Source organism: Aythya ferina (assembly GCF_964211825.1).
Source record: "Aythya ferina genome assembly, chromosome: 5".
Taxonomy (NCBI): Eukaryota; Metazoa; Chordata; class Aves; order Anseriformes; family Anatidae; genus Aythya; species Aythya ferina.
In genome coordinates, this window is record NC_140301.1 from 29,300,883 (window position 1) to 29,319,735 (window position 18,853).

The following is an 18,853-nucleotide window of genomic DNA, read 5'->3' on the forward strand; positions in this document are numbered from 1 at the left end:
CGAAGTTAAAAATTAGTACCACTTTAATTCTTCCTCAGTGAACACATATTACCAAATAATACTGTTTTATTATCATCATCACATCCTGATTTGATGAGATTTCCTCAACTTTTAACAACCGTAGCAAGGTTCTAAGCGCCCATTGCTGTTTCAGGTAATTAGTATAAGTCTTCTGGTATTGACAGGTCTCCTGGTTTCATAAGAACAGGATAGATAGGCTGGGTCTCATTTTTCTTCAACTAGAAACATTATGATGTGAAAAGGGCAGCTGCGGGCAATACATTATCTCCAGGCTGTCCTACAGTGCTTTACGCTGTTTGTGGTGACAATACTCAGAGGGACTAGGTGGATCCAATCACTGGAAGCCATTCTAAAACATATACACAATGTCAGCCTCAGAATGGAGCAACAAAACTGTTACTGAGCATCAGGCTGACTACATAGTTGGCTTTTGGATTGTTAATATGCTAAACCAAAAGGATGTCTGAAAAAATGAAAATATACGTGCCTGTCTGGTACAGCAAATTCGGCAAGCACCTGTTTATACATGAAGTGGGAAAGTAATCTGAGCTCAAGCAAAATGGATTAGTTTTTCCTGAAATCAATGAAAAATACATGAAGCCCAACATTAGCAGCTGAACCTCAAAATCTTCAAGAACAGCATGGATAGAGAGCTTATTTCCATACAGTCCCTCTGGACTGAACCGAAACAGCAGAAAACTGATGTCTGAACATCTGGTAACACCACAATACAGAGCATGAAAAGCTCTGCTACCCCTTCATTTCTGTGCCATATTGTAGGACTGAAATTACTACCTTGGATAATTCTGAACCACGGTCAAAAGATGTAGCAATTTCCAAATTCTCCCTGCCAACAGGGGCCAGGCTGCTTCACTTAACATCCAATTCTAAAACCCTCCACTAAGCAGGCCACGCTTGAAAGCAAGGTCTGCTTTAATTTAGCAAAATGTTCTTCATTACATAAAGACAAATGACGGGCAAAGATTTTTTTTCTGCTATAAGCAATCATAAATGTACGCCTCTTTGCATTCTCTAAAGAACCAAGCAACACTTCAGTGTTTTATTTTCTTAATTTTTAGAGGACCTAGGGCCAAGCTCTTTAATTAATTTAGTCTCTGAAAATCACCTAAATCAACTTACACAAGGAAATTAGCCAAATTAGTTTGTCTTCATTAAAGTTGTGACTCAGGCCACCCTGACCTGCTTAAGTATAAAAAAAAAAAGCCAATATCAATGCCCATGCTTGTGTAATTAGCTTACTGAAACCAATTAAATGCATGAAAGTGCATTATAAATAAATAAATGCTAGATAAATGCTAGTTGAGAAGACTTAATTATTCCTCCAAGTTCAGTGACAGACATGGACACTAAAATGATTACGTATTTCCTTGCTGACAAGCTTCGAAAAGATACCTTCCCCATCCAAAAAATCCACCAAGCATCAATTAAAGAGATTTTTATGTTCTTTTTTTTCCACACTCGAACCAAACAGGATCTTTTTAACACTACCTCCTACAGCATTACGGAAGAGGCAGAAGGAAACTCTCTAGAATCACATTACACCTCAAAGAGGATCAGCAGATGAAATGAGTTCCTTCAACTTCAGCCCATTCCTATTGGTTTGCCAATGAAGCTCCAGGGAAGGAACATTTAGGGCAAGCCTCATCTTACCTAGTTGTAGCTATCTAAACTTTAGATCTGAAGCATGAAAATTCTGTTTAAACTCCTCTTACAATCAACTGAGTAGAGATAGATGGGTATTTCTAGAGGCAATAAATGCTACTTTTAAGATATGCATCCAAAAACGTAACTAACTCTTCTGCATCTGAAGTCGTGCAAAGGTTTATATCACCTACCGTTCACTGGTCAAATTAAATACACCCACATGCAAAGGATGGCAACTCACCTCACTGAAAAGTGGCAACAATAAAGCGTTGAGCTCAAGCACTCTACTTTTCCTGCAGTCAAAACAGAACGTCTTCCTCAAGCATCTCCCTGAAAATGGAATTAAGCTTATTGCAGAGGAATTTCTGTCTCAAACCACCAAGCTATCTGAAATAGCTGTCTGGATAGCTATTTCAAACTAGGCTTTTCATTCAAGACAACGGAAACATGATCAAGATGAGTCCTAGACAGTGCACTGCATTGCATACATACATTTAGAGTTATAATTTCACTTACGTAACTCTAATAATACAAATAATCCAATTTAGACTATTTTAAATTAACACTGTTAGCATTTATTGTGACCTTAACACCAGAAAGGGGTGTTGACACACCTGGAACTCTAGAGGATGATTTTGGAACAAAATCAAGCAGAAAATCTTCAGAAAATCAAAGACAGCTGAGCAAATGGTATGACCTGAGCAGGCAGCAATAGTTACACCCATTAGTTACCATAAGAACTACAACACCATGTTATTTCTCCAGTCCAGCCAATCACAAGAACTTTACCTATCCAGATTACTCCTTGAAATCGTGAAGTCCCTCAAGTTTTGCCAAGAGCTTATGATCTTTGGGAACACCAAGGTATAATACGATTTCAAGCACAGATATTTATCCATTAAGAACTGCAATAAAAACACCTTGCAATCTTCAGTCAGTTGACTAATTTGGGGGAAAAAATGTGAAAATCACACCTTTACATCCTGCTACAATACTGTTTGCTATCCCAGTAAATCCTTATTATCTTTGATAGCTTTGCAAATAGTATTTTTTTTTTTCAACACAGCTGCAGGTCCTCAAGTAAGGTGAACAAGACAGCTATGATAAAGCAGCTCTATCTTGCTCAGGTAGATATAACAATACATTTAACGATGGGGACAATCTGTTCACAGTCAACAACTATATGTTTGAAAAAAAATGGCATTGCTTTGGGCATTTTAAATGCTACAGACCCATTCAGGGTCTTAAGCAATTTTGTTTTTAAATCTCCACCTCACATAAAATATATTATTTAAAAGGAAAAAAACACACACACACACACAAATGCATTCAAATCGGCAGATCCCCCTCCTTGCATATTCAGAAGAAAATGCTGGACTGATTTCCCAGACTTTCCTGAGGCAAATGCCAGTTATGATCTCACCTGATAAAAAGGTCTCATGGAAACAGGTAATTTTTTGCTCCTATTTCCACCTGAAATATTTCACCCTGACCCAAAGCACTTGAACTAATGGATCTCACCTGAGGAAGTACTTTTTAAAAAAATACTAATTTGAATTTAAATAATTCTATTTGAACTAATTAACTACCCTATTCTCTATGTAAATTAGAGCAGCATTAATTATCTTCCTCTTACAGAGAAAGTGAGACTCACTAAAATTCAGTGACTGCTTTCTACAGTCACTTAATACCTCAGTAAGACAGAAAACATTACCTGGATTTCTTAGCATTCTACTTTAGAGGTGTACTCGCTTTGTTTAGGACAAAATAAAATGAAAAGTGAATCAGAATCTACATAGCTTATAATCACTGAAGAGGTCAGTCAGTACTGTAATGCTTTTATATATTCCACAATAGGAACTATTTGCAGACTTCAAAGGCCCATTGATGTTTTGCATCCTGTCAAAATGATCTAGAGACTCCAGGTTTCCTAGAAGTGCTCCTGCTGGATGTGCCCTGAAGGAATTTGCTTCCTATCTCCTCCCTGTACTCTGAGAACCTGACTCACAATAACTCCACTTCAATAAAGCCATACCACTTAAAAATAAAAATTCTGTTTTATTAGTCAAAACAGTTTGCTGAGAGACTAAAAGCCTAGATTTCCCCAGGTAGTTAAAACTTTGCTTCCCTTCAGCCCTTCACAGTAACCATCTGTTAATGGTACAAACCATGAAGTCATTACTCTTGCCCAAGATTCTTACATCCAGAATTAGATCTGAAACAGCAAGTCTCTATCATGCCTTGAATGACAACAGTGGGCACACAGTAAACAAGCAATTACTATATACTTGAAATTATTATACACTTGAAAGGGAACATTTTCTGTATATTAAATGGAAGTGACATTTTCAGTTTTAAAACACTTCTTAAAGAAGTATCACTAGTCAATTACATACGCAACATTAAAGTAAGACAAAGAAAGGGCCTGGTTTTCTGATTGAGAATAAAGATGTTTGGAAAGATGCCTATACAAAACTACTCATTTCTCCTCCATTAATCCAATGTGATTTTCCCGTAAGCATACCTGGTTTGCTATACCCAATTTCAATTTGCATAAATTCTTCCCAGAAAAGAAACAATTACCCAACCTAATGATTTCTCCATTAATGGACATTTTGGCAACAATAGGTATTGCAGAAGTCCTTGATTAGTTTCAGGAGAATTCTGACTGGCATAAACAGGCATTTACATCAATAAGTGCCTCAGCACAAATTTGCTTTAAATGCAGGATACCCGGTGTCCTGAGGGAGTACAGCTGATCTAGGTATGCCAAGTAAATTAAGGTATACCCAAAATGTTAGGGTTTTTTTTTGGCTTTTGAAAGACATGCACTCAAACAATGCCCTGATATCCAGAGATGCTATTCTAACTGGATAAAACATCCATTCTTGCCTCCAGCCCCTCTCCAACTGCAGCTCTGTCCCCGTACCAACCCTCACCCCACTCATCAGTCAAGCCTCTGCCCCAGATACCAAGGCATGGCCCAGATGACCAAGAGGACAGAGGTCCTTCTGCAGCCCATTCCTGCTACAGCTCTAAACTCTGTTTCTCTCTCAACCCGAATCCTACTCCCAACCCACTGCATCATCACCAAACCATATTCCCTCCGAAGTCCAAACCACCATTTTCTCTTGAATTTTAAGTTCCTTTTCAAGGAATGTTCTTCAAAACACCGTTTTATACGATAAGTCAGTTTGACATTAATAACATAGGTGATGTCACTAATGCAGCTTTTGTTCATTGAATTACAAGAATACAAAGAGAAAGTAGCAGGTAACCCTTCAGCCACTAAAACACAGAAACTAATTCAACTGAAAAAGGAAAAGGAGAAATAGTTTTAAAGGGAAGGGATCACAGTTTAGCATTTTAAATGTACTAGATATACCACAAAAGGAGCATCTAAGTCCTGCCTATCTAGCAGTTTAATTAGCAAGAAAACAAGTTTAGCAGTCATGCTCACAAAATGAGGTGTACAGTACTTTCAACATCCTTAATATACAATCAAAAAAGATAGACACTCAGGTATTACAAATCCTAACCTACATCCGGATGGCTTGCTTAACTTTTTGCAACCTCAATTTTTTTTCAGCAGTAAAATGGAAATAATGTCTCAGTGAATTAGAATGGCTCTTAACTCTTTATGGGCATAGAAGCAAAAACTAATGAAATACATTGCTTTAATTTGTCTATAACTAGCCCAAAGTTGGTGTTGGTGGTTCTCAGCCAATACTGCATTGTTCTTTATCTAAATTGCACGTACTCTTAAATAAAATCATAATGAAAAGAAAAAGAAAATACAAAAGAGATGCTGTAGCCTTAACTAGTACAGGCTGTAGCAAAATCCAGATGGCCTCTTTTAACTTTTCAGAGAACTCCAGGGTGCAGTAGCTTCCCCTCGGAGCTTTCATGTACTGCCTAATTCAGTGATGCTTCCCTTGATTATACATGCTGGGACACAGAGCCCCATAGATGCGAACAAACACATCTATTACTTTGATTTTTCTCTGTGCTGTGGTCACTGTCCAGATCATGGAGGCCAAATGTAATCACCGAGTATGAATCTGACCAAGAAACTGACAGAAACAACAGGCAAATTCTTGCCTCTGCTGTGATCCCCATCTGGATAGAGGAAAACTTAGCTACAGCTGGTCCTGAAAGCCCAGGCCTGAAAGAAAATAACTTCCCAGCACACAGCTCTGTAGAAAAGAGTTGTAAGATCACCCTCCCATTTTAAGGGCTGCCTCAAGTATGGGACTGAGCAGAAGTGGACTGTGTGGTGCCTCAAAGGCCGCGGTCAGGTATGCAACACAAGGAACAACAGAGGGCAAATGAAGTAATTCAGATGGCCCACAACAAGGTCTAAGACAAAATATGGGAATCTCCAAACCCTGAACAGGTGAAGATCTAGAAGATTTGGTCACAGTAGATAGCTGCTCTAAGCCCATTCTTTCCTAGGTTACAAACTCTTGTCACAGACCTCTCAGGCAGAGTGTCTGGAGTCTTACACAAACTCTTCTTACACAAAGTGCTACACAGTCTAAAAAAGCTTCAGGTCACCTGCAAGTCAGCAGCACTGAGACCTCAAAGCTTCTCTGGATTGCAACAGCAGGCTTGCATACTACAAAGTTAGTCACAGAGAATCAGTACTACTTCCTACTTAACTGGCATGCTTCTTTCAGATCATTTCACACATAATTTGGAACTAATGGTACACTTGGAAACATAAGTAGCACTGGTAAACAAGCCACTTCTCTCATTCAGAAGGTTTCCAGCACATTTAAAGAAAGGCTTCTTCCACATAGTACATTTTGCCATGGGGAGTAAAGATTAGTTCCTGTTTCTGTCACAGAGCTTAAAGAACAGGATGTAGCACAATGTTAAAGGTAGCTGCTTATGTCAGTCAACTTGAAGCCAAGTATCCCCCAAAAATTCAACACTGTTTACTCAACACCAAATAGTTTGAAAACAGAACCAAAAGATTATTGTGCACCTTCTAAAATATTTTTTTTTTTAGTCTAGATTAGGTATAAAAACTTCATAACTTAACCTCTCCTAACCTCTAATCTGTATCTCCCCTCTTCGTTTAAAACCATTCCCCCTTGTCCTGTCATTATCTGCCCGAGCAAAAAGTTGCTCCCCATCTTTTTTGTAAGTCCCCTTTAAGTATTGAAAAACTGTAATAAGGTCACTCCTGAGCCTTCTCTTCTTCAGGCTGAACAGCCCCAGGAGTGAAGAAATAGGAAGATGTGCTACACTTCCTTTCTCCACACTCAGAATTGCCATTTGTAATCAATATAAGGAACCACATTATTTATGTTGATCATTTTCCAGAGACAGCAAAAAGACTTGTCATTATTTCAGCCTCTATTGTTATCTACACTGCTCACTGCCTAAGAGCCCCTGGTGTAGCCCAGGGTTCAGTGGTGAAAGGCATTAACGTGTCCCAGTACTAACAGTTTGCTTATCCTAGCAAACTATCCTTTATAAGTCAGCACATATGCAAAATGAAATGAAGACTAAAGAAAACCATTTCAAGTACCGTGCCATGTAGTTTGTGGACATCGTATCTTATTTGAGCAAATTCACGGAGTCCAAAAGATCCCCCAACAAGATACAGCTGGAAAACAACAAAATGAAAATACGAGTTAGGACTAATGCAAAAAGAGCACATCACATACTGGCCCACTTCATTTAGCAAGGCGCTCTGCTATTCTTCCAGCAGAAACAGGAACTAAAGAAAACAAAATGGAGCAAACGTATAGGAGACGAAAGAGTGTGTGGAATGTCAGAGATTTTTCTTTCACTCTGGGACAGGATTTCACAAATTCCTTCCTTCACACACCAACAGCTGCATCACGACTCCCATCCTCTAGAAACTTCGTCTCCTCTTACCCCTTTTTTACCTCCCCATATGGCTTCCTGACATAACTGCAACAAAGGAACCTTTTGTTACTGCCACAGCATTTATTCCCATCATTTTCAAGCTCTGTGGGGAAGTAACAATGCCGCGTTGACTGGCTCTGATGTCTGCGTGTTCCAGATCTAATTAAGCTTCTGAGCAGACTGGCTCACTGGAATTGTGGTTCAGTGATACATTATCAACTAAGCTAAGAAATCACATCCAGCACACCTGCACCATTATTATTGCCTCCTTAGTTGTCTTATAATTCCCTCCATACCTGCAAAGCTTATTAAAGAGAGTAATACAAGGATTAAGGGGGGGAGTGCTTCATAGCAGCATTAAAAAAATTATTATTCTTTCTTATGGCAGAGGGATATCATAAAATTGCCTATGCATTTTTATCGTTGAAAATGGACAGATCAACCAAAAGATCAAAAATTATTAACAAACACCATGAATGACTTAAAAACTAGCTTAGAAATCTCTCTACTTTGTGGAAGAATCAGGTTTTTTCACTGTTGCTCTGACATGACAGACTTTTTCTGCTGTTCTCTGCTCAGGCTGAAAGGCTTCACATCTACAGATGAGCATCTTAAGGACGGCTGCAGAAGCAAAAGGAAGGGGAGACAACCAACCTATTTTGACTCTTCTACCTGTTACAGTCCTTCATTACAGGCTGCTGCTGCACTGACAGCCATTCTCTGTGCAATGATGGTTGATTCTTGATATACATTAGGTTTGCTGCAATGGCTTGTGTCCAATGATTGTTATAATTATGCTGCGCAGGTAGTTAAAAGGGTATGTGCTTTCCAAACAGTATGCTATCCTAAGTTCAGGCCACTGAAGCCACAAAACCATATGCATTCAAATAAAAATAAATAAATAAATAAATAAATAAATAAATAAATAAATAAGCCTTCTACACTTATTCCTTCCATTTATTCTTTCTAAAAGGTGCAGGACTAAGGGATTTTCCATCAAGCAGATAAAGCTACTCAGAAACAGGCACGTTTGAAGAATTCATGTTGTTCTTGCAGATACTGAATCATCAATATATGTAGCAGAGAAGTATTAAAGGGAAAAGAATGTCTTTCTCACATATAACTACTTTGTTAAGAAAGAATAACAAGAAACAAAAAATAAAAGTATTCAAATTGGTTAAAAATAATGTGAATATTAAGATATATTCAGTCAAAGCAGGTTTGTCAGCTGAAGGTATGGTATCTTCATACCATATGCTGGAAGTCTCAAGGATCAGCCAATAATTGAATGTTACTATGGCCGACACCTATCAGCTAATGAAAACCTATGCTAATTCTTTAAGTCCTAGTGAGTATTCTGTTAATTAACAGCCTATGAGTTAATTTAAACTTCATGTCCTAACAAACAGGAATCTGTAGTAGTATAGACAAGATTATGGCTGCTACAAACTACAGCTTCTGTTTGTCTTGTCAGTGAGGGGCTGTGGTGGAGCAAAAGCAGCTGCACTAGAACTGGTTCAGTGCACAGCTGGTAAAGTAGGTAGAAAGTAGAAATTATGATGTCACTTCAAAATTAATTTGTCCAACAACAGGCTTGCATAAAGTACATTGTTATGAGATGCAACATGAACAAAACCATGCTCCAACTAAAATAAATAATACATTTTTTTTAAGCTTTGATAATTTAAAACTATGTAATGTACATCATAGCTAGGGGAAATCAGGTAGATGGCTGTTGCATGAAATAAGTCATGTTTCTCATTTTGTCTCATCACATTCTATCACTTGTTTGACAGCAAACATCCATTATAAACTGCAGTTTACGTTTGCAGCTATATCCATGTTAAAAATTTGAGACTCACACCTCTCCTCCGTAAGACAAGTTTTGGCCTGAAATTGTAATTTTACTTAGAACTCTTTATGCTGCTAAAGGGAAGGAAGAGAAAGGAAACACTTGGACTCTGATCTACTTTTGCTCTTCATACAGCATAAGCAGTATGGCCAGCCTGGCCTGTCAGACATTTTGCTTGTCAGACCTTACCAACAAAGTTGCCTTTACATTTCCAATCCTGCAATGGTGAATTGATCTTTCAATGAACCATCAGTTCAGCTGTGCCAGAGTCAAAGCCCACTGATGCTGTAAGGAACTACAGCTGACACTGAAATATTACACAGCGTAAGGCTGGAAGGTTAGGATTCAGATTATATAAAAGCACTGAATATACATAAAATATGAAGATATTTACAATTATATTTGATCAATGTTTTAAAGAACCACGCACAATGTCTTCATCGCAAAAACAGACCCAAATCAGCCACATTTAGCACTTAGTTAACCAGCCAACAGCATGGGAATACAGTTAGCCAACAGCACTGAGCATGAATTCCCTTTATCTCCACGTGCCACAGCAGCAATGGGCAGCTTTTCAGTCAATTATATTTTTAAAACCATGTTCAAAAGCCAATAAAAGCCATGATAGAGAAAGTATCAATGAGTTTACACAACTATAACAGCAGTAAAGGTAGTAAAGGACTCAGTGATTGACATTGTGTTGAATGGAAATATTAGCTTGGGTTTAAGTTTCTCCTTTCTCTTTTACATTAGGAGGGAAGATGCCCTCACCACCCTCATTTAAGTTAATTGTATTTAAAGAGAAAAATACAGACATACACACAATGATGAAACATCAAGATTCAGCAATCAAGATAATCAGAAGTGGGACAAGATTGACGTTAGGAATTCCAGCAATGTCATTAGCTGAGTCGCCTTGCGTATTCTGTATGTCTCACATACATTTCTAGCTTTGCAATTTGTGATGGAGATAATCTCCACATTCCCTGAAAGTCAAAGATAGAAGCAAAGTTTCGCACTTTCCACCTGCAGTCCTGCATTCTTTCACTGTGAGGGAACTATTAGATTTAAATGCATCAGAACACGGAGCAAAAACTTTATTACACAGTAAACACTGTCTGCCTAGTTACTTGAATGCCTTCAGCAGATCAATGAAACGATGCTACGATTTCACTTTTTTCTTTTACTTACACCTGAAGTTTACTCTTAAGAAAGCAAAAGTGGGAGACATCCCAGTGAGCCAGCACTTAAGGCACGTTAGTGCAAGCGGCTTAGCAGCACAGCTAGCACGATCCCCCCATTAAAGATTTCACACTGGATTATTCCATTATGTTTCAGTGAGTACACAAAAAAACCTATGATGTTGTAATGCAATTATGCATGCATGGAAGGCTTGCATGTTGCAAAACAAAATGAAAGATAGGATGTGACATAAGAGCACCATCTGTCACATATACTCAGCAACCTCAATACATGTCTTATGTAAAAAAATGACATAAAATTCTCTTTAATTCTTTTTTAAAATCTATTTGCTCACTTCTCCATTGGGAAGTATGTTACGCAATTAGTTATGGATGGAATGAGACTGATCACTTAATTGCACCTTAGGATGGGTAATACTCGTGTTTGTCACCACCACCAGCGAGATGTTCACCGAGGACTTGTAACAGCACAAGAAGTTAGGACTTAAGAGCAGATCCCACCCTTTCCTGCATACCCTTCAGTCCCTTGAGTTAACAAACTAACAGGAAAATTTCTCCGGCAGCACCAGCAATGTGCAGCATCCTAAGCATCCCTGTTGCTAGAGGACCTCACTCCTGCTATAGCACCAATTGTGAAAGCCAGATTACTAAATTACTTCACAGTTGTTGTAGATCCTTAAATTAATCAGATCACTATATGTAGTGCTGGCAACACGTATTACACACTAAGTGTAAAGAAAGCAAGAAATGTGATCACTGAAGAAGGAACATGCTAATTTTCTAGCCTTTTCCTTAAGAACACTGCAGCAAAACCCTCCAGCTATTCATCAGGAGCTTCAAAACTAGAACAGTCGCGAATGGTTTTATTTTAGTTAGCAGTGATCACAGTCAAAAGGTTTGGGGGTTTTCCTTTTTAAAGAACTGTCATATATGCGGTGTGGAACTGGTGAAAGACAGCAACTTGGCAGCGCAGAAGACTGAAGTCTCTTATTTGTTCCTAAATAAAGTAGCATTCAAGCTGCCAGTCCCACAGCAGAGCCCGGCAGATCATCTGAACCTGAAGCGCCCCCCTCTGCCAGCTCTAGAGAGTATTTTATTTTCCAGCGCAACTCCAGCACTGCTCTAATGCAGAAATTGTTGAGATGAAAACAGGGCAGAATCTTCTCAGAAACTAAACTGCATGACCCACTGCATCAGGTGAACTGGCTCAATATGTAGATTGGTAGAAACCGACCTACAAACAACGCAGAACTGACAGCAACCCACACGGTCAGTGCTCAGTGTGAGCATTAACAAAAAAAAAGGGGCATTTTCAGCCCCAGCATGGTCACCCTGCGTTACACCCACTGCTTGGACTGGGCAGATGACACTGGAATTTCATTCAGCAGCTGCAGCTGTTTGAAAACCGAGTCTGCCAGGGTGGCCAAGCTGCAGTTGCTGAATACCATCTCCTTCTTCCGAAGCCTCTAAAAGCCAAAATTTGGGTTCATTATTAAAATTAGTATTCCCATTACTCAAATGTTATAATCTAGCCAAGGTACACTATAATGAGAAACTGTTTACACCTTATGGCAACCCGGGGTTCTTGTCACCTGTTCAGTCTATGAAAAATAAACTGAAATCTACATTAAAGAAGATAAAAACAAACCACTACTAGTCAGGAAACACTTCCCTGTTGACAATGCTGGACAGGGACTGAAAATTCAATGGAGTAGCGTTAATCTTACCTGCTTACATTCACCACCCCTTGAAGAAGGTGGATCTTAAAGCAGGACTATGCACACAGTGTGAGAATAAGCAAATCTCTACTTGTGCTGCTGTTCCAAGGCTCAGCACCAATCTGCAGATCCCTGAGTGCCAGCTTAGTCCATCCTAACAGCATTGAACAATGTAGGCACACTCCTTCTGTTCTAAAATAAAAGAGAGGGCAAACCTGGAATACAAGAGAGTAGCTACCATTTATCTGGAAAATGCTACTCAAAGATTTGGAATCAAAAATAAAAGTTTAAGGCACTGATTCAGAAGATGAGCTCAGAAACTCTAAGACCTGCCAGTCAACTCAACGATGGATGTCAGCTATTTCAGACTGCACAAACTGGAGTCCACAGAAGCCCTTTCAGCCTGAACATGCTGGCTTGCACTCCGGCACGAGCGGTTCTGGGGGTGGTTTTATCTGGAGCAGCTCCACACTCTGCTGTGGATTCAAACACACACTCAGATGAACAGGAGATGCAAAGCAGAAGTGCAGCACAAGTCATGGACATATCCCATGATAATCTTAGAGACCCAATATTTATAATACAAGTGATTAAAGCATTAAAATGACACGATCCAACTCAATGATTTAGAGCTACCAATTTAAACGTCTAAAAACTGTTTTGTATTTATTGCCTTTCTAGGCTACAGATTTAATACTTGTGGGCTTTTACAGGCAATCACAATTTATCTACAAATATTAGAAGTCAGAACTCGTTTACCATGGATAAATGTAAACTCCTATCCATATCCCAAAAGCATATTAGCATTTAAATGAACTGTTCTGTATATGTCAAATTTTATTGTAAAGTTGCATGAAGTAATATATACTAATAAAAACCCTGCAATTCAATATTATGAATTGTTTAAGGTGATAATGTAAATGATGTTAACAATAACACTGACATATCTGGAAGTAAAAAATGCTAATTGTAGTTATTCTTTTTCATACAATACCAAAAGATAATTGAATAACAGTTTTTATACAGAGACACTGATGGCAACAATAAATCTCAAAAACATGATTACTCCCAAGAAGAATTTTTCACTTTTCTAAGTGTTTGTATTATCTTTTATGGCTAGATCCTCCAAAATCAGCAGGGAAAAAAAGCATGCCCAGTGTAGAGCTTATGCCAGGATTCAGAACTGAGCAGCTTTTTATGCAATGTTGTATTTAAGGGAATCTTTGGACACTTGGTTATTTAAATACATTTAAATGATAAAAATGTACTTTCCCTACCCATTAGCCCAGTACAACTTCCAATATTGGTGAGTCACAGCACAAGGTGGCACTTCCCAGAATTTACAAAATATTTCTGAGCATCAGTCTTAGCTTCTAGATGACCCCGACTTCACCAGCGAACAAAACTAATCCACATACATATGAATTCATATCCTGATAACCTCTCCTTTTTTTTTTCTTTTCTTTGCCAGAGGAGGTCAATGAAGTTGAGAGAAAATGGGTTCATTAACAAGGCCTGAGACACCTCTGACATTCTCTAATGGTGCCTGGGAGCGCTGACCGCGCGGCTGCAGCTCTGGTAGCAGCTCTCTCTCATCTGACCTTTCTTCTCCTCCTGTACGTGACAGGCACTCTCGCTGTCTCTTAACAAAGTGCTTATCAAAGTAAACTTGCACTGTTCAAGGCAGCAATGTAGATGGCAATGTAGTACAGTCTGTGGGCAGACACACTGATGGAGATATATTTTAGGAACACGTTTATTCACAGAGAAAAACTTTCACTGTTCCAGGCTACCTTCATCTTCTCTTCTGGCAACACTATGCACACCAAAAACAAGATCTGGAAAGAGGAGATACACAAGGAAAGTACTTGTAAAAGCATGGTCATTACAGAATGAGGAGATTAAAAAAAGAGAGAAAGAGAAGGAAAAAAAAAAAAAAAAGAATGAAAAGATGTCAAAATCCACAGCTATAGATATGAAGAATGTCACTACATGCTAAATGTTTGAAACCTGTGAACCTGCATATATAGAGCATTACACTTATGTTAGGTGTGCAGTGAAAATCACCAAGTGAGGCACAGACCATGTTTCCTGTCTGCCAAGATGCTGCTTTAGATCCTCTGCATTTATTTTTTCCCTTGTAACATGTTGACAGCAGAACTGGAACTGGATCTGTACATTCTTTTTGCAGCTTAGAGTACAAAAGATCCTTGTCTAGAATCAGCCAAAGACAGAAACAGATATTCAGGTTTTGGCAAGTGTTGTGAGCATACAAAATAACATTTTTTAACATGTGTTTAAAACCTGTAACTGCTTTTCTATTTTGAAGCCCAAACATTACCTCAATGACTTAGAATCACCACTTACACTTGTCTGAAAAAAAATTACTTCTAGCAACCTTCAAATGTTCAAAACTGCACCAGAGGTACCCTAACATGATCCATGTCTTGTAAGAAAGGTGTGACACTGGATCCACCTGATGTCGTACCAATGAGCCTCACTCTCTCAACATCTTACAGAATCACCCCAGCAGCTGCAGTACGCTGATGGACACATCCCTTTGGGGCTGGTAGAGTTGAATGTGGAACAGAGCCAAGCATCCCAAAGACGTGTAGGCTCTTTTCTTTTAATGTCAAGCCTGACTTACCGTGATAGGAAAGAGACAACAATACAGCTGACAAAGATGTTTAAATTACCACAGTATGGCCCTTCTGTCGTAATAGCAAATTTTAGAGCTACAACTGTAAGGTCACTGAGCTCATCCCAACATCTACACAGATGCTGCCATCTTCACCAGTGCTTTACGACTACGCACCCTGCAGCGCTCAAGCTGTTAAGATATTCCATGCCAGGTTAGATTGCTCTCTCCCGCACGCATACAGTTTTACACCATGCAGAACCTAAGAAGTTTACAGAAAAAGAGAGTTAAAGAAAACGTTGACAAATCAAGGTTTCCTGCAGATTAATTCCTGCCCGCTACAGTCTCCCTGGTGCTCACAAAGAAACAGTCTTATCTTCTGAAAAAGCATGACTGAAAACTGTGATTTACACATCTTACTCTGAAAGCTGCTGTCATTTTGATGTTTTAAAGATGAACCAAGAAAATTCCTTCTGCATAGAAATATTCTAACAGCCCCAAGCCCAAATGAATACACACACAAAAAAGGGGTCAAGATAACTTACACTAAAAAGGAAGAAATATTTTTAAAGCATGTGTGTATACAGTGAGACCCTCATCTGTTTTTGAATTATGATCTCTTCAACCTTGGATCCTTTTTAAAGAGTAGTGCAGGGACTTCTCATTCAAATATGCATTACAAGAAAGGAAGATATGAAATCAATTTGAATTTTAAAAAAGCCAACAGTATTGATGAAAAGTCCAGCACTGGGCTCATGTCCCTCAGCAGTACTGAAGAATAAAGTCTCATCTTTGTATAGAGAAAAATTATGTACAGGATGCAAGAATCTAACAGAGAACTTTCATTTCAGTACTATCAACAAATTCAGCAGAATTTAAAGGGTTACCAAGGCACGCTCCTTCCCTGACTGTGCACAGATTCAGCACATTTTCTGCTATCACTGATCTTTTAGGAATATTCTGCTCAGCTTCAGAGATGCCTTCAGAGGTCAATAGATAGCTGAGGAACTGAAAAAAACTGCACAAGTTTTCCTTTCTCTTACTCCTTGGGAAGCCTTTAGGCAACAACACAGAAACATTCTGAAATATTCACAGGGGAGACTAATTTTAAGGCATGGAGATATGAAACCCTGGAAGGAGATATGACAGAATATTTCTCAATATTATATTGTTTCTGGGGGAAAGATCGCTGCGGTAAGGAAAGAGGAATGAAATTAAACAGGACAAAAAATAAAAGTCTCTAAAATGTCTGCTATGACTGATGGCAAACCACGCAACAATACCAGAAGGCCCTGAAGGGCAACCAGAGGTGTGCCCTGGCCCAGGAAGCTGAAGCCCTAGCTCCAGTGCTGGAGCAAAACTGAAAACATGATGTTGCTGTCAGGTGGTTGTTAAAGCTCTTCTCCACGTTTGTGTTTTGGTTGTTTGTTTTGTTGTTGTTGTTTTTGTTTTTGTTTGTTTGTTTCTTTAAACAAGTGCTTTACTTTACACTTCTTTCTGTGTCTTCTAGTAAGATTTGTTTTTTCCACAACGCATATTCATTCTGCAGGACCCATCCCACCCAAGATACCTTCCCGCTTTGGAAAAGAACTAATAACTATGTTGTGTGTTTTTTTTCCACCCTTTGAGAACATAAATGATAACAAGCATGTCTTTGCCATACTACTCCCTTTTCTTGCAGGGAAGATAGTGTTGAAAGTTTTATCAAAGTCAAGATCTTGCACATCTGTTGCATCTCCTCACTCACTGCACCAATTAACCTACCAAACCAGACATATTTGTTATTGAAAAGCTATGGTGACTTTTTTCTCCACCAGTGTACCGCTTCTAAGTATCTGTGATTTAATCGTTTAGTATTATTCCCAAACTTTTTATGGAGTTAAAATTGAGCTGCAGAATATTAAGCTGAGTTCTCCTTACTTTCAAAGTAGCAAACCTTAAAAAAAAAAGAGACCTTAATAATCAGGTAAACAATAGCACTGTGACCTAAAAATACACCCAACCTGAAACACCTCAGAAAGGTGTTATTAAACTCAAGAATAATATCCGAATGTCCAAACATGAGGGCGCTAATTTCAGTCTGAGCACCAAGAAGCGCAGCTCCGGCCAGCCCTCGGGACACAGGTGCATGCAGCGGGGTGGCTGGACAGCTTTAGTGCTGTATCTTTTGAATAAAAAGTAGTGCCAACTTTTGTTTGCAGTATCAGGGACTGGACTGGCTGATGCAAACGGTTCATGCAGCTCTGTCATTATCACATTAGCTTGTTGGTTTTTTTTTGACCTGTTTTCACTTCTCACAAGTGTCTTTATCATCGTTTTGACAAATGTTACTTGAGTGCGTTCTATTTCATGAGCATTTCCACTTAAAGCTCCTACCCTGGACACCTCTGGAATGGCACTTACTCGCATCACTGAAATAAACAGCCTCAAACCTTTTAATCCTTTTAACTTTAAAGAAGCGCCGCCGCCTTTCTCCGGACCACCCCATTCTTCAGACGTGCGCTGCGGGAGATTTAAGGAGGATCCTGTTCATTTACCCAAAAGCACTATAAAATATATTAAAATCACCCTTTACCCTACTCTTCATCCACCTTGAAAGCCACTTACCCTTTAAGCACCCCATACACGGAAACGATCGTGAGGCTGCCCCCGGGGCACCCAGCGCCCGCCTCCCTGCCCTCACCCCCCGGCCCCACGGCCGCCCCCCGCCCCGCTCACCAAGAGGGGGACGCCGTAGGTCATGGTGCGGCCCCTCCACAGCCGCCGGAGCCGCTCCATGAGCCCCGGCAGCGTTTTCCTCCCTCCTCCCCTCCCTCCTCGGCGGTTCCGGGCCGCCACAGCGGCTCCCTCCGGCGGCGCAACGCGGCCGCGGTCGCAGCGTTCCGCGGGGAGGCTGCAAATGGCGGCGCCGCGCCCCTGCCGCTGTCCCCATCCCCTGTGAATCCCTTGTCTGAGGGAAACTGTGTGCAGGAGGGGCAGGTCGGGCTCTCTTCCAGGGCTGTGCACGTTCAAAGTTACTCGCTGCAGCATAGTCCTTGGGGGGGGGGGGGGGGGGGTGAAAGCGCCGTCCACAAACCAGAGCCTGGCACTGAATTACCCTGCTGAAATAAAATTCCCTTTGGATGTGTATGGTGGAGGAGTTTGCCCTCGCTAAAGACGCCTTTGAAGTCGCAGAAATGAGTAAACAACACAAAACTACAGAGAAAAAGGCTTTCAGGCAACCCTGAGGCTGATGAGCAGCTACTGTGCGGCCAGGTGGTTGGTGGCTGGACGTCCCCAGGGAGAAGTTCCCTTTGCGACTCCCAGAGGTGAAAGCAAGAATGTGTTTCTGCAGCCAAATCTGACCCAGTAGGCAGAGGAAAGGCCTGCAGCGAATAGTTGGGGAAGGAACAAAGGCTCGTGTGCCTGTGTAACGAAGAAAAATCCATGTGAAAATCGATAGCTGCTATGGCGTTCCCAGCAGGGAAGAGAGCAGCAGTCCCCTGCCAGCAAGGTGAGGACAGCCTCTTGGCACCTGCTGAGCCGTGGGTACTGCGCTGTGGAAGATCTAGCGCTGCATGTGTACATGCTTTGTATTCACCAATAAAGATTTGTAAGGGTCACAGTCCCTGCTGAGCACACCCTGGTGTTGAACGTGTGAAAAGAGCGTCACCGAGGGGATTTGATTCAAGTTCTTGGCATTTTTCTTCCCTGTGGGCTTCTGCGGGACATTCATTTGGAAAAGGGCTTGGCCTGGGCTAAGTGGACCTCAAAAACAAAACATGCCACTTTGCAGAATGATGATTAAATGATGACTAGCAGAAAGGAATGACTAGTTCACTGAATCTCAGCACACGTGGGGTTTTACTGCCATCTCTAAAGCCAGCCTGAGGAG

General features: G+C 40.2%; 1 protein-coding gene and 1 long non-coding RNA gene across 2 annotated transcripts in view; both read right to left on the reverse strand.

Moving 5' to 3' along the window:
• COX16 (cytochrome c oxidase assembly factor COX16) overlaps window positions 1-17,850 on the reverse strand; it is a 42,405-nt gene extending 24,555 nt beyond the window's left edge. Inside the window, exons 1-2 of the mRNA XM_084519919.1 lie at window positions 17,698-17,850; window positions 7,226-7,303 (exon numbers count right to left, since the gene is read on the reverse strand). Coding sequence (XP_084376045.1) covers window positions 7,226-7,303; window positions 17,698-17,757 — 138 coding nt within the window. The 5' untranslated portion in view covers window positions 17,758-17,850. The remainder of the gene's footprint in view (window positions 1-7,225; window positions 7,304-17,697) is intronic.
• LOC311437083 lies at window positions 12,986-16,245 on the reverse strand. Its single transcript, XR_014693284.1, has 3 exons — window positions 15,157-16,245; window positions 14,425-14,555; window positions 12,986-14,179 (listed from the first exon to the last, which is right to left on the reverse strand). It is a non-coding gene; the product is annotated as an uncharacterized lncRNA (long non-coding RNA).
• Window positions 17,851-18,853: the final 1,003 nt, after the last annotated feature.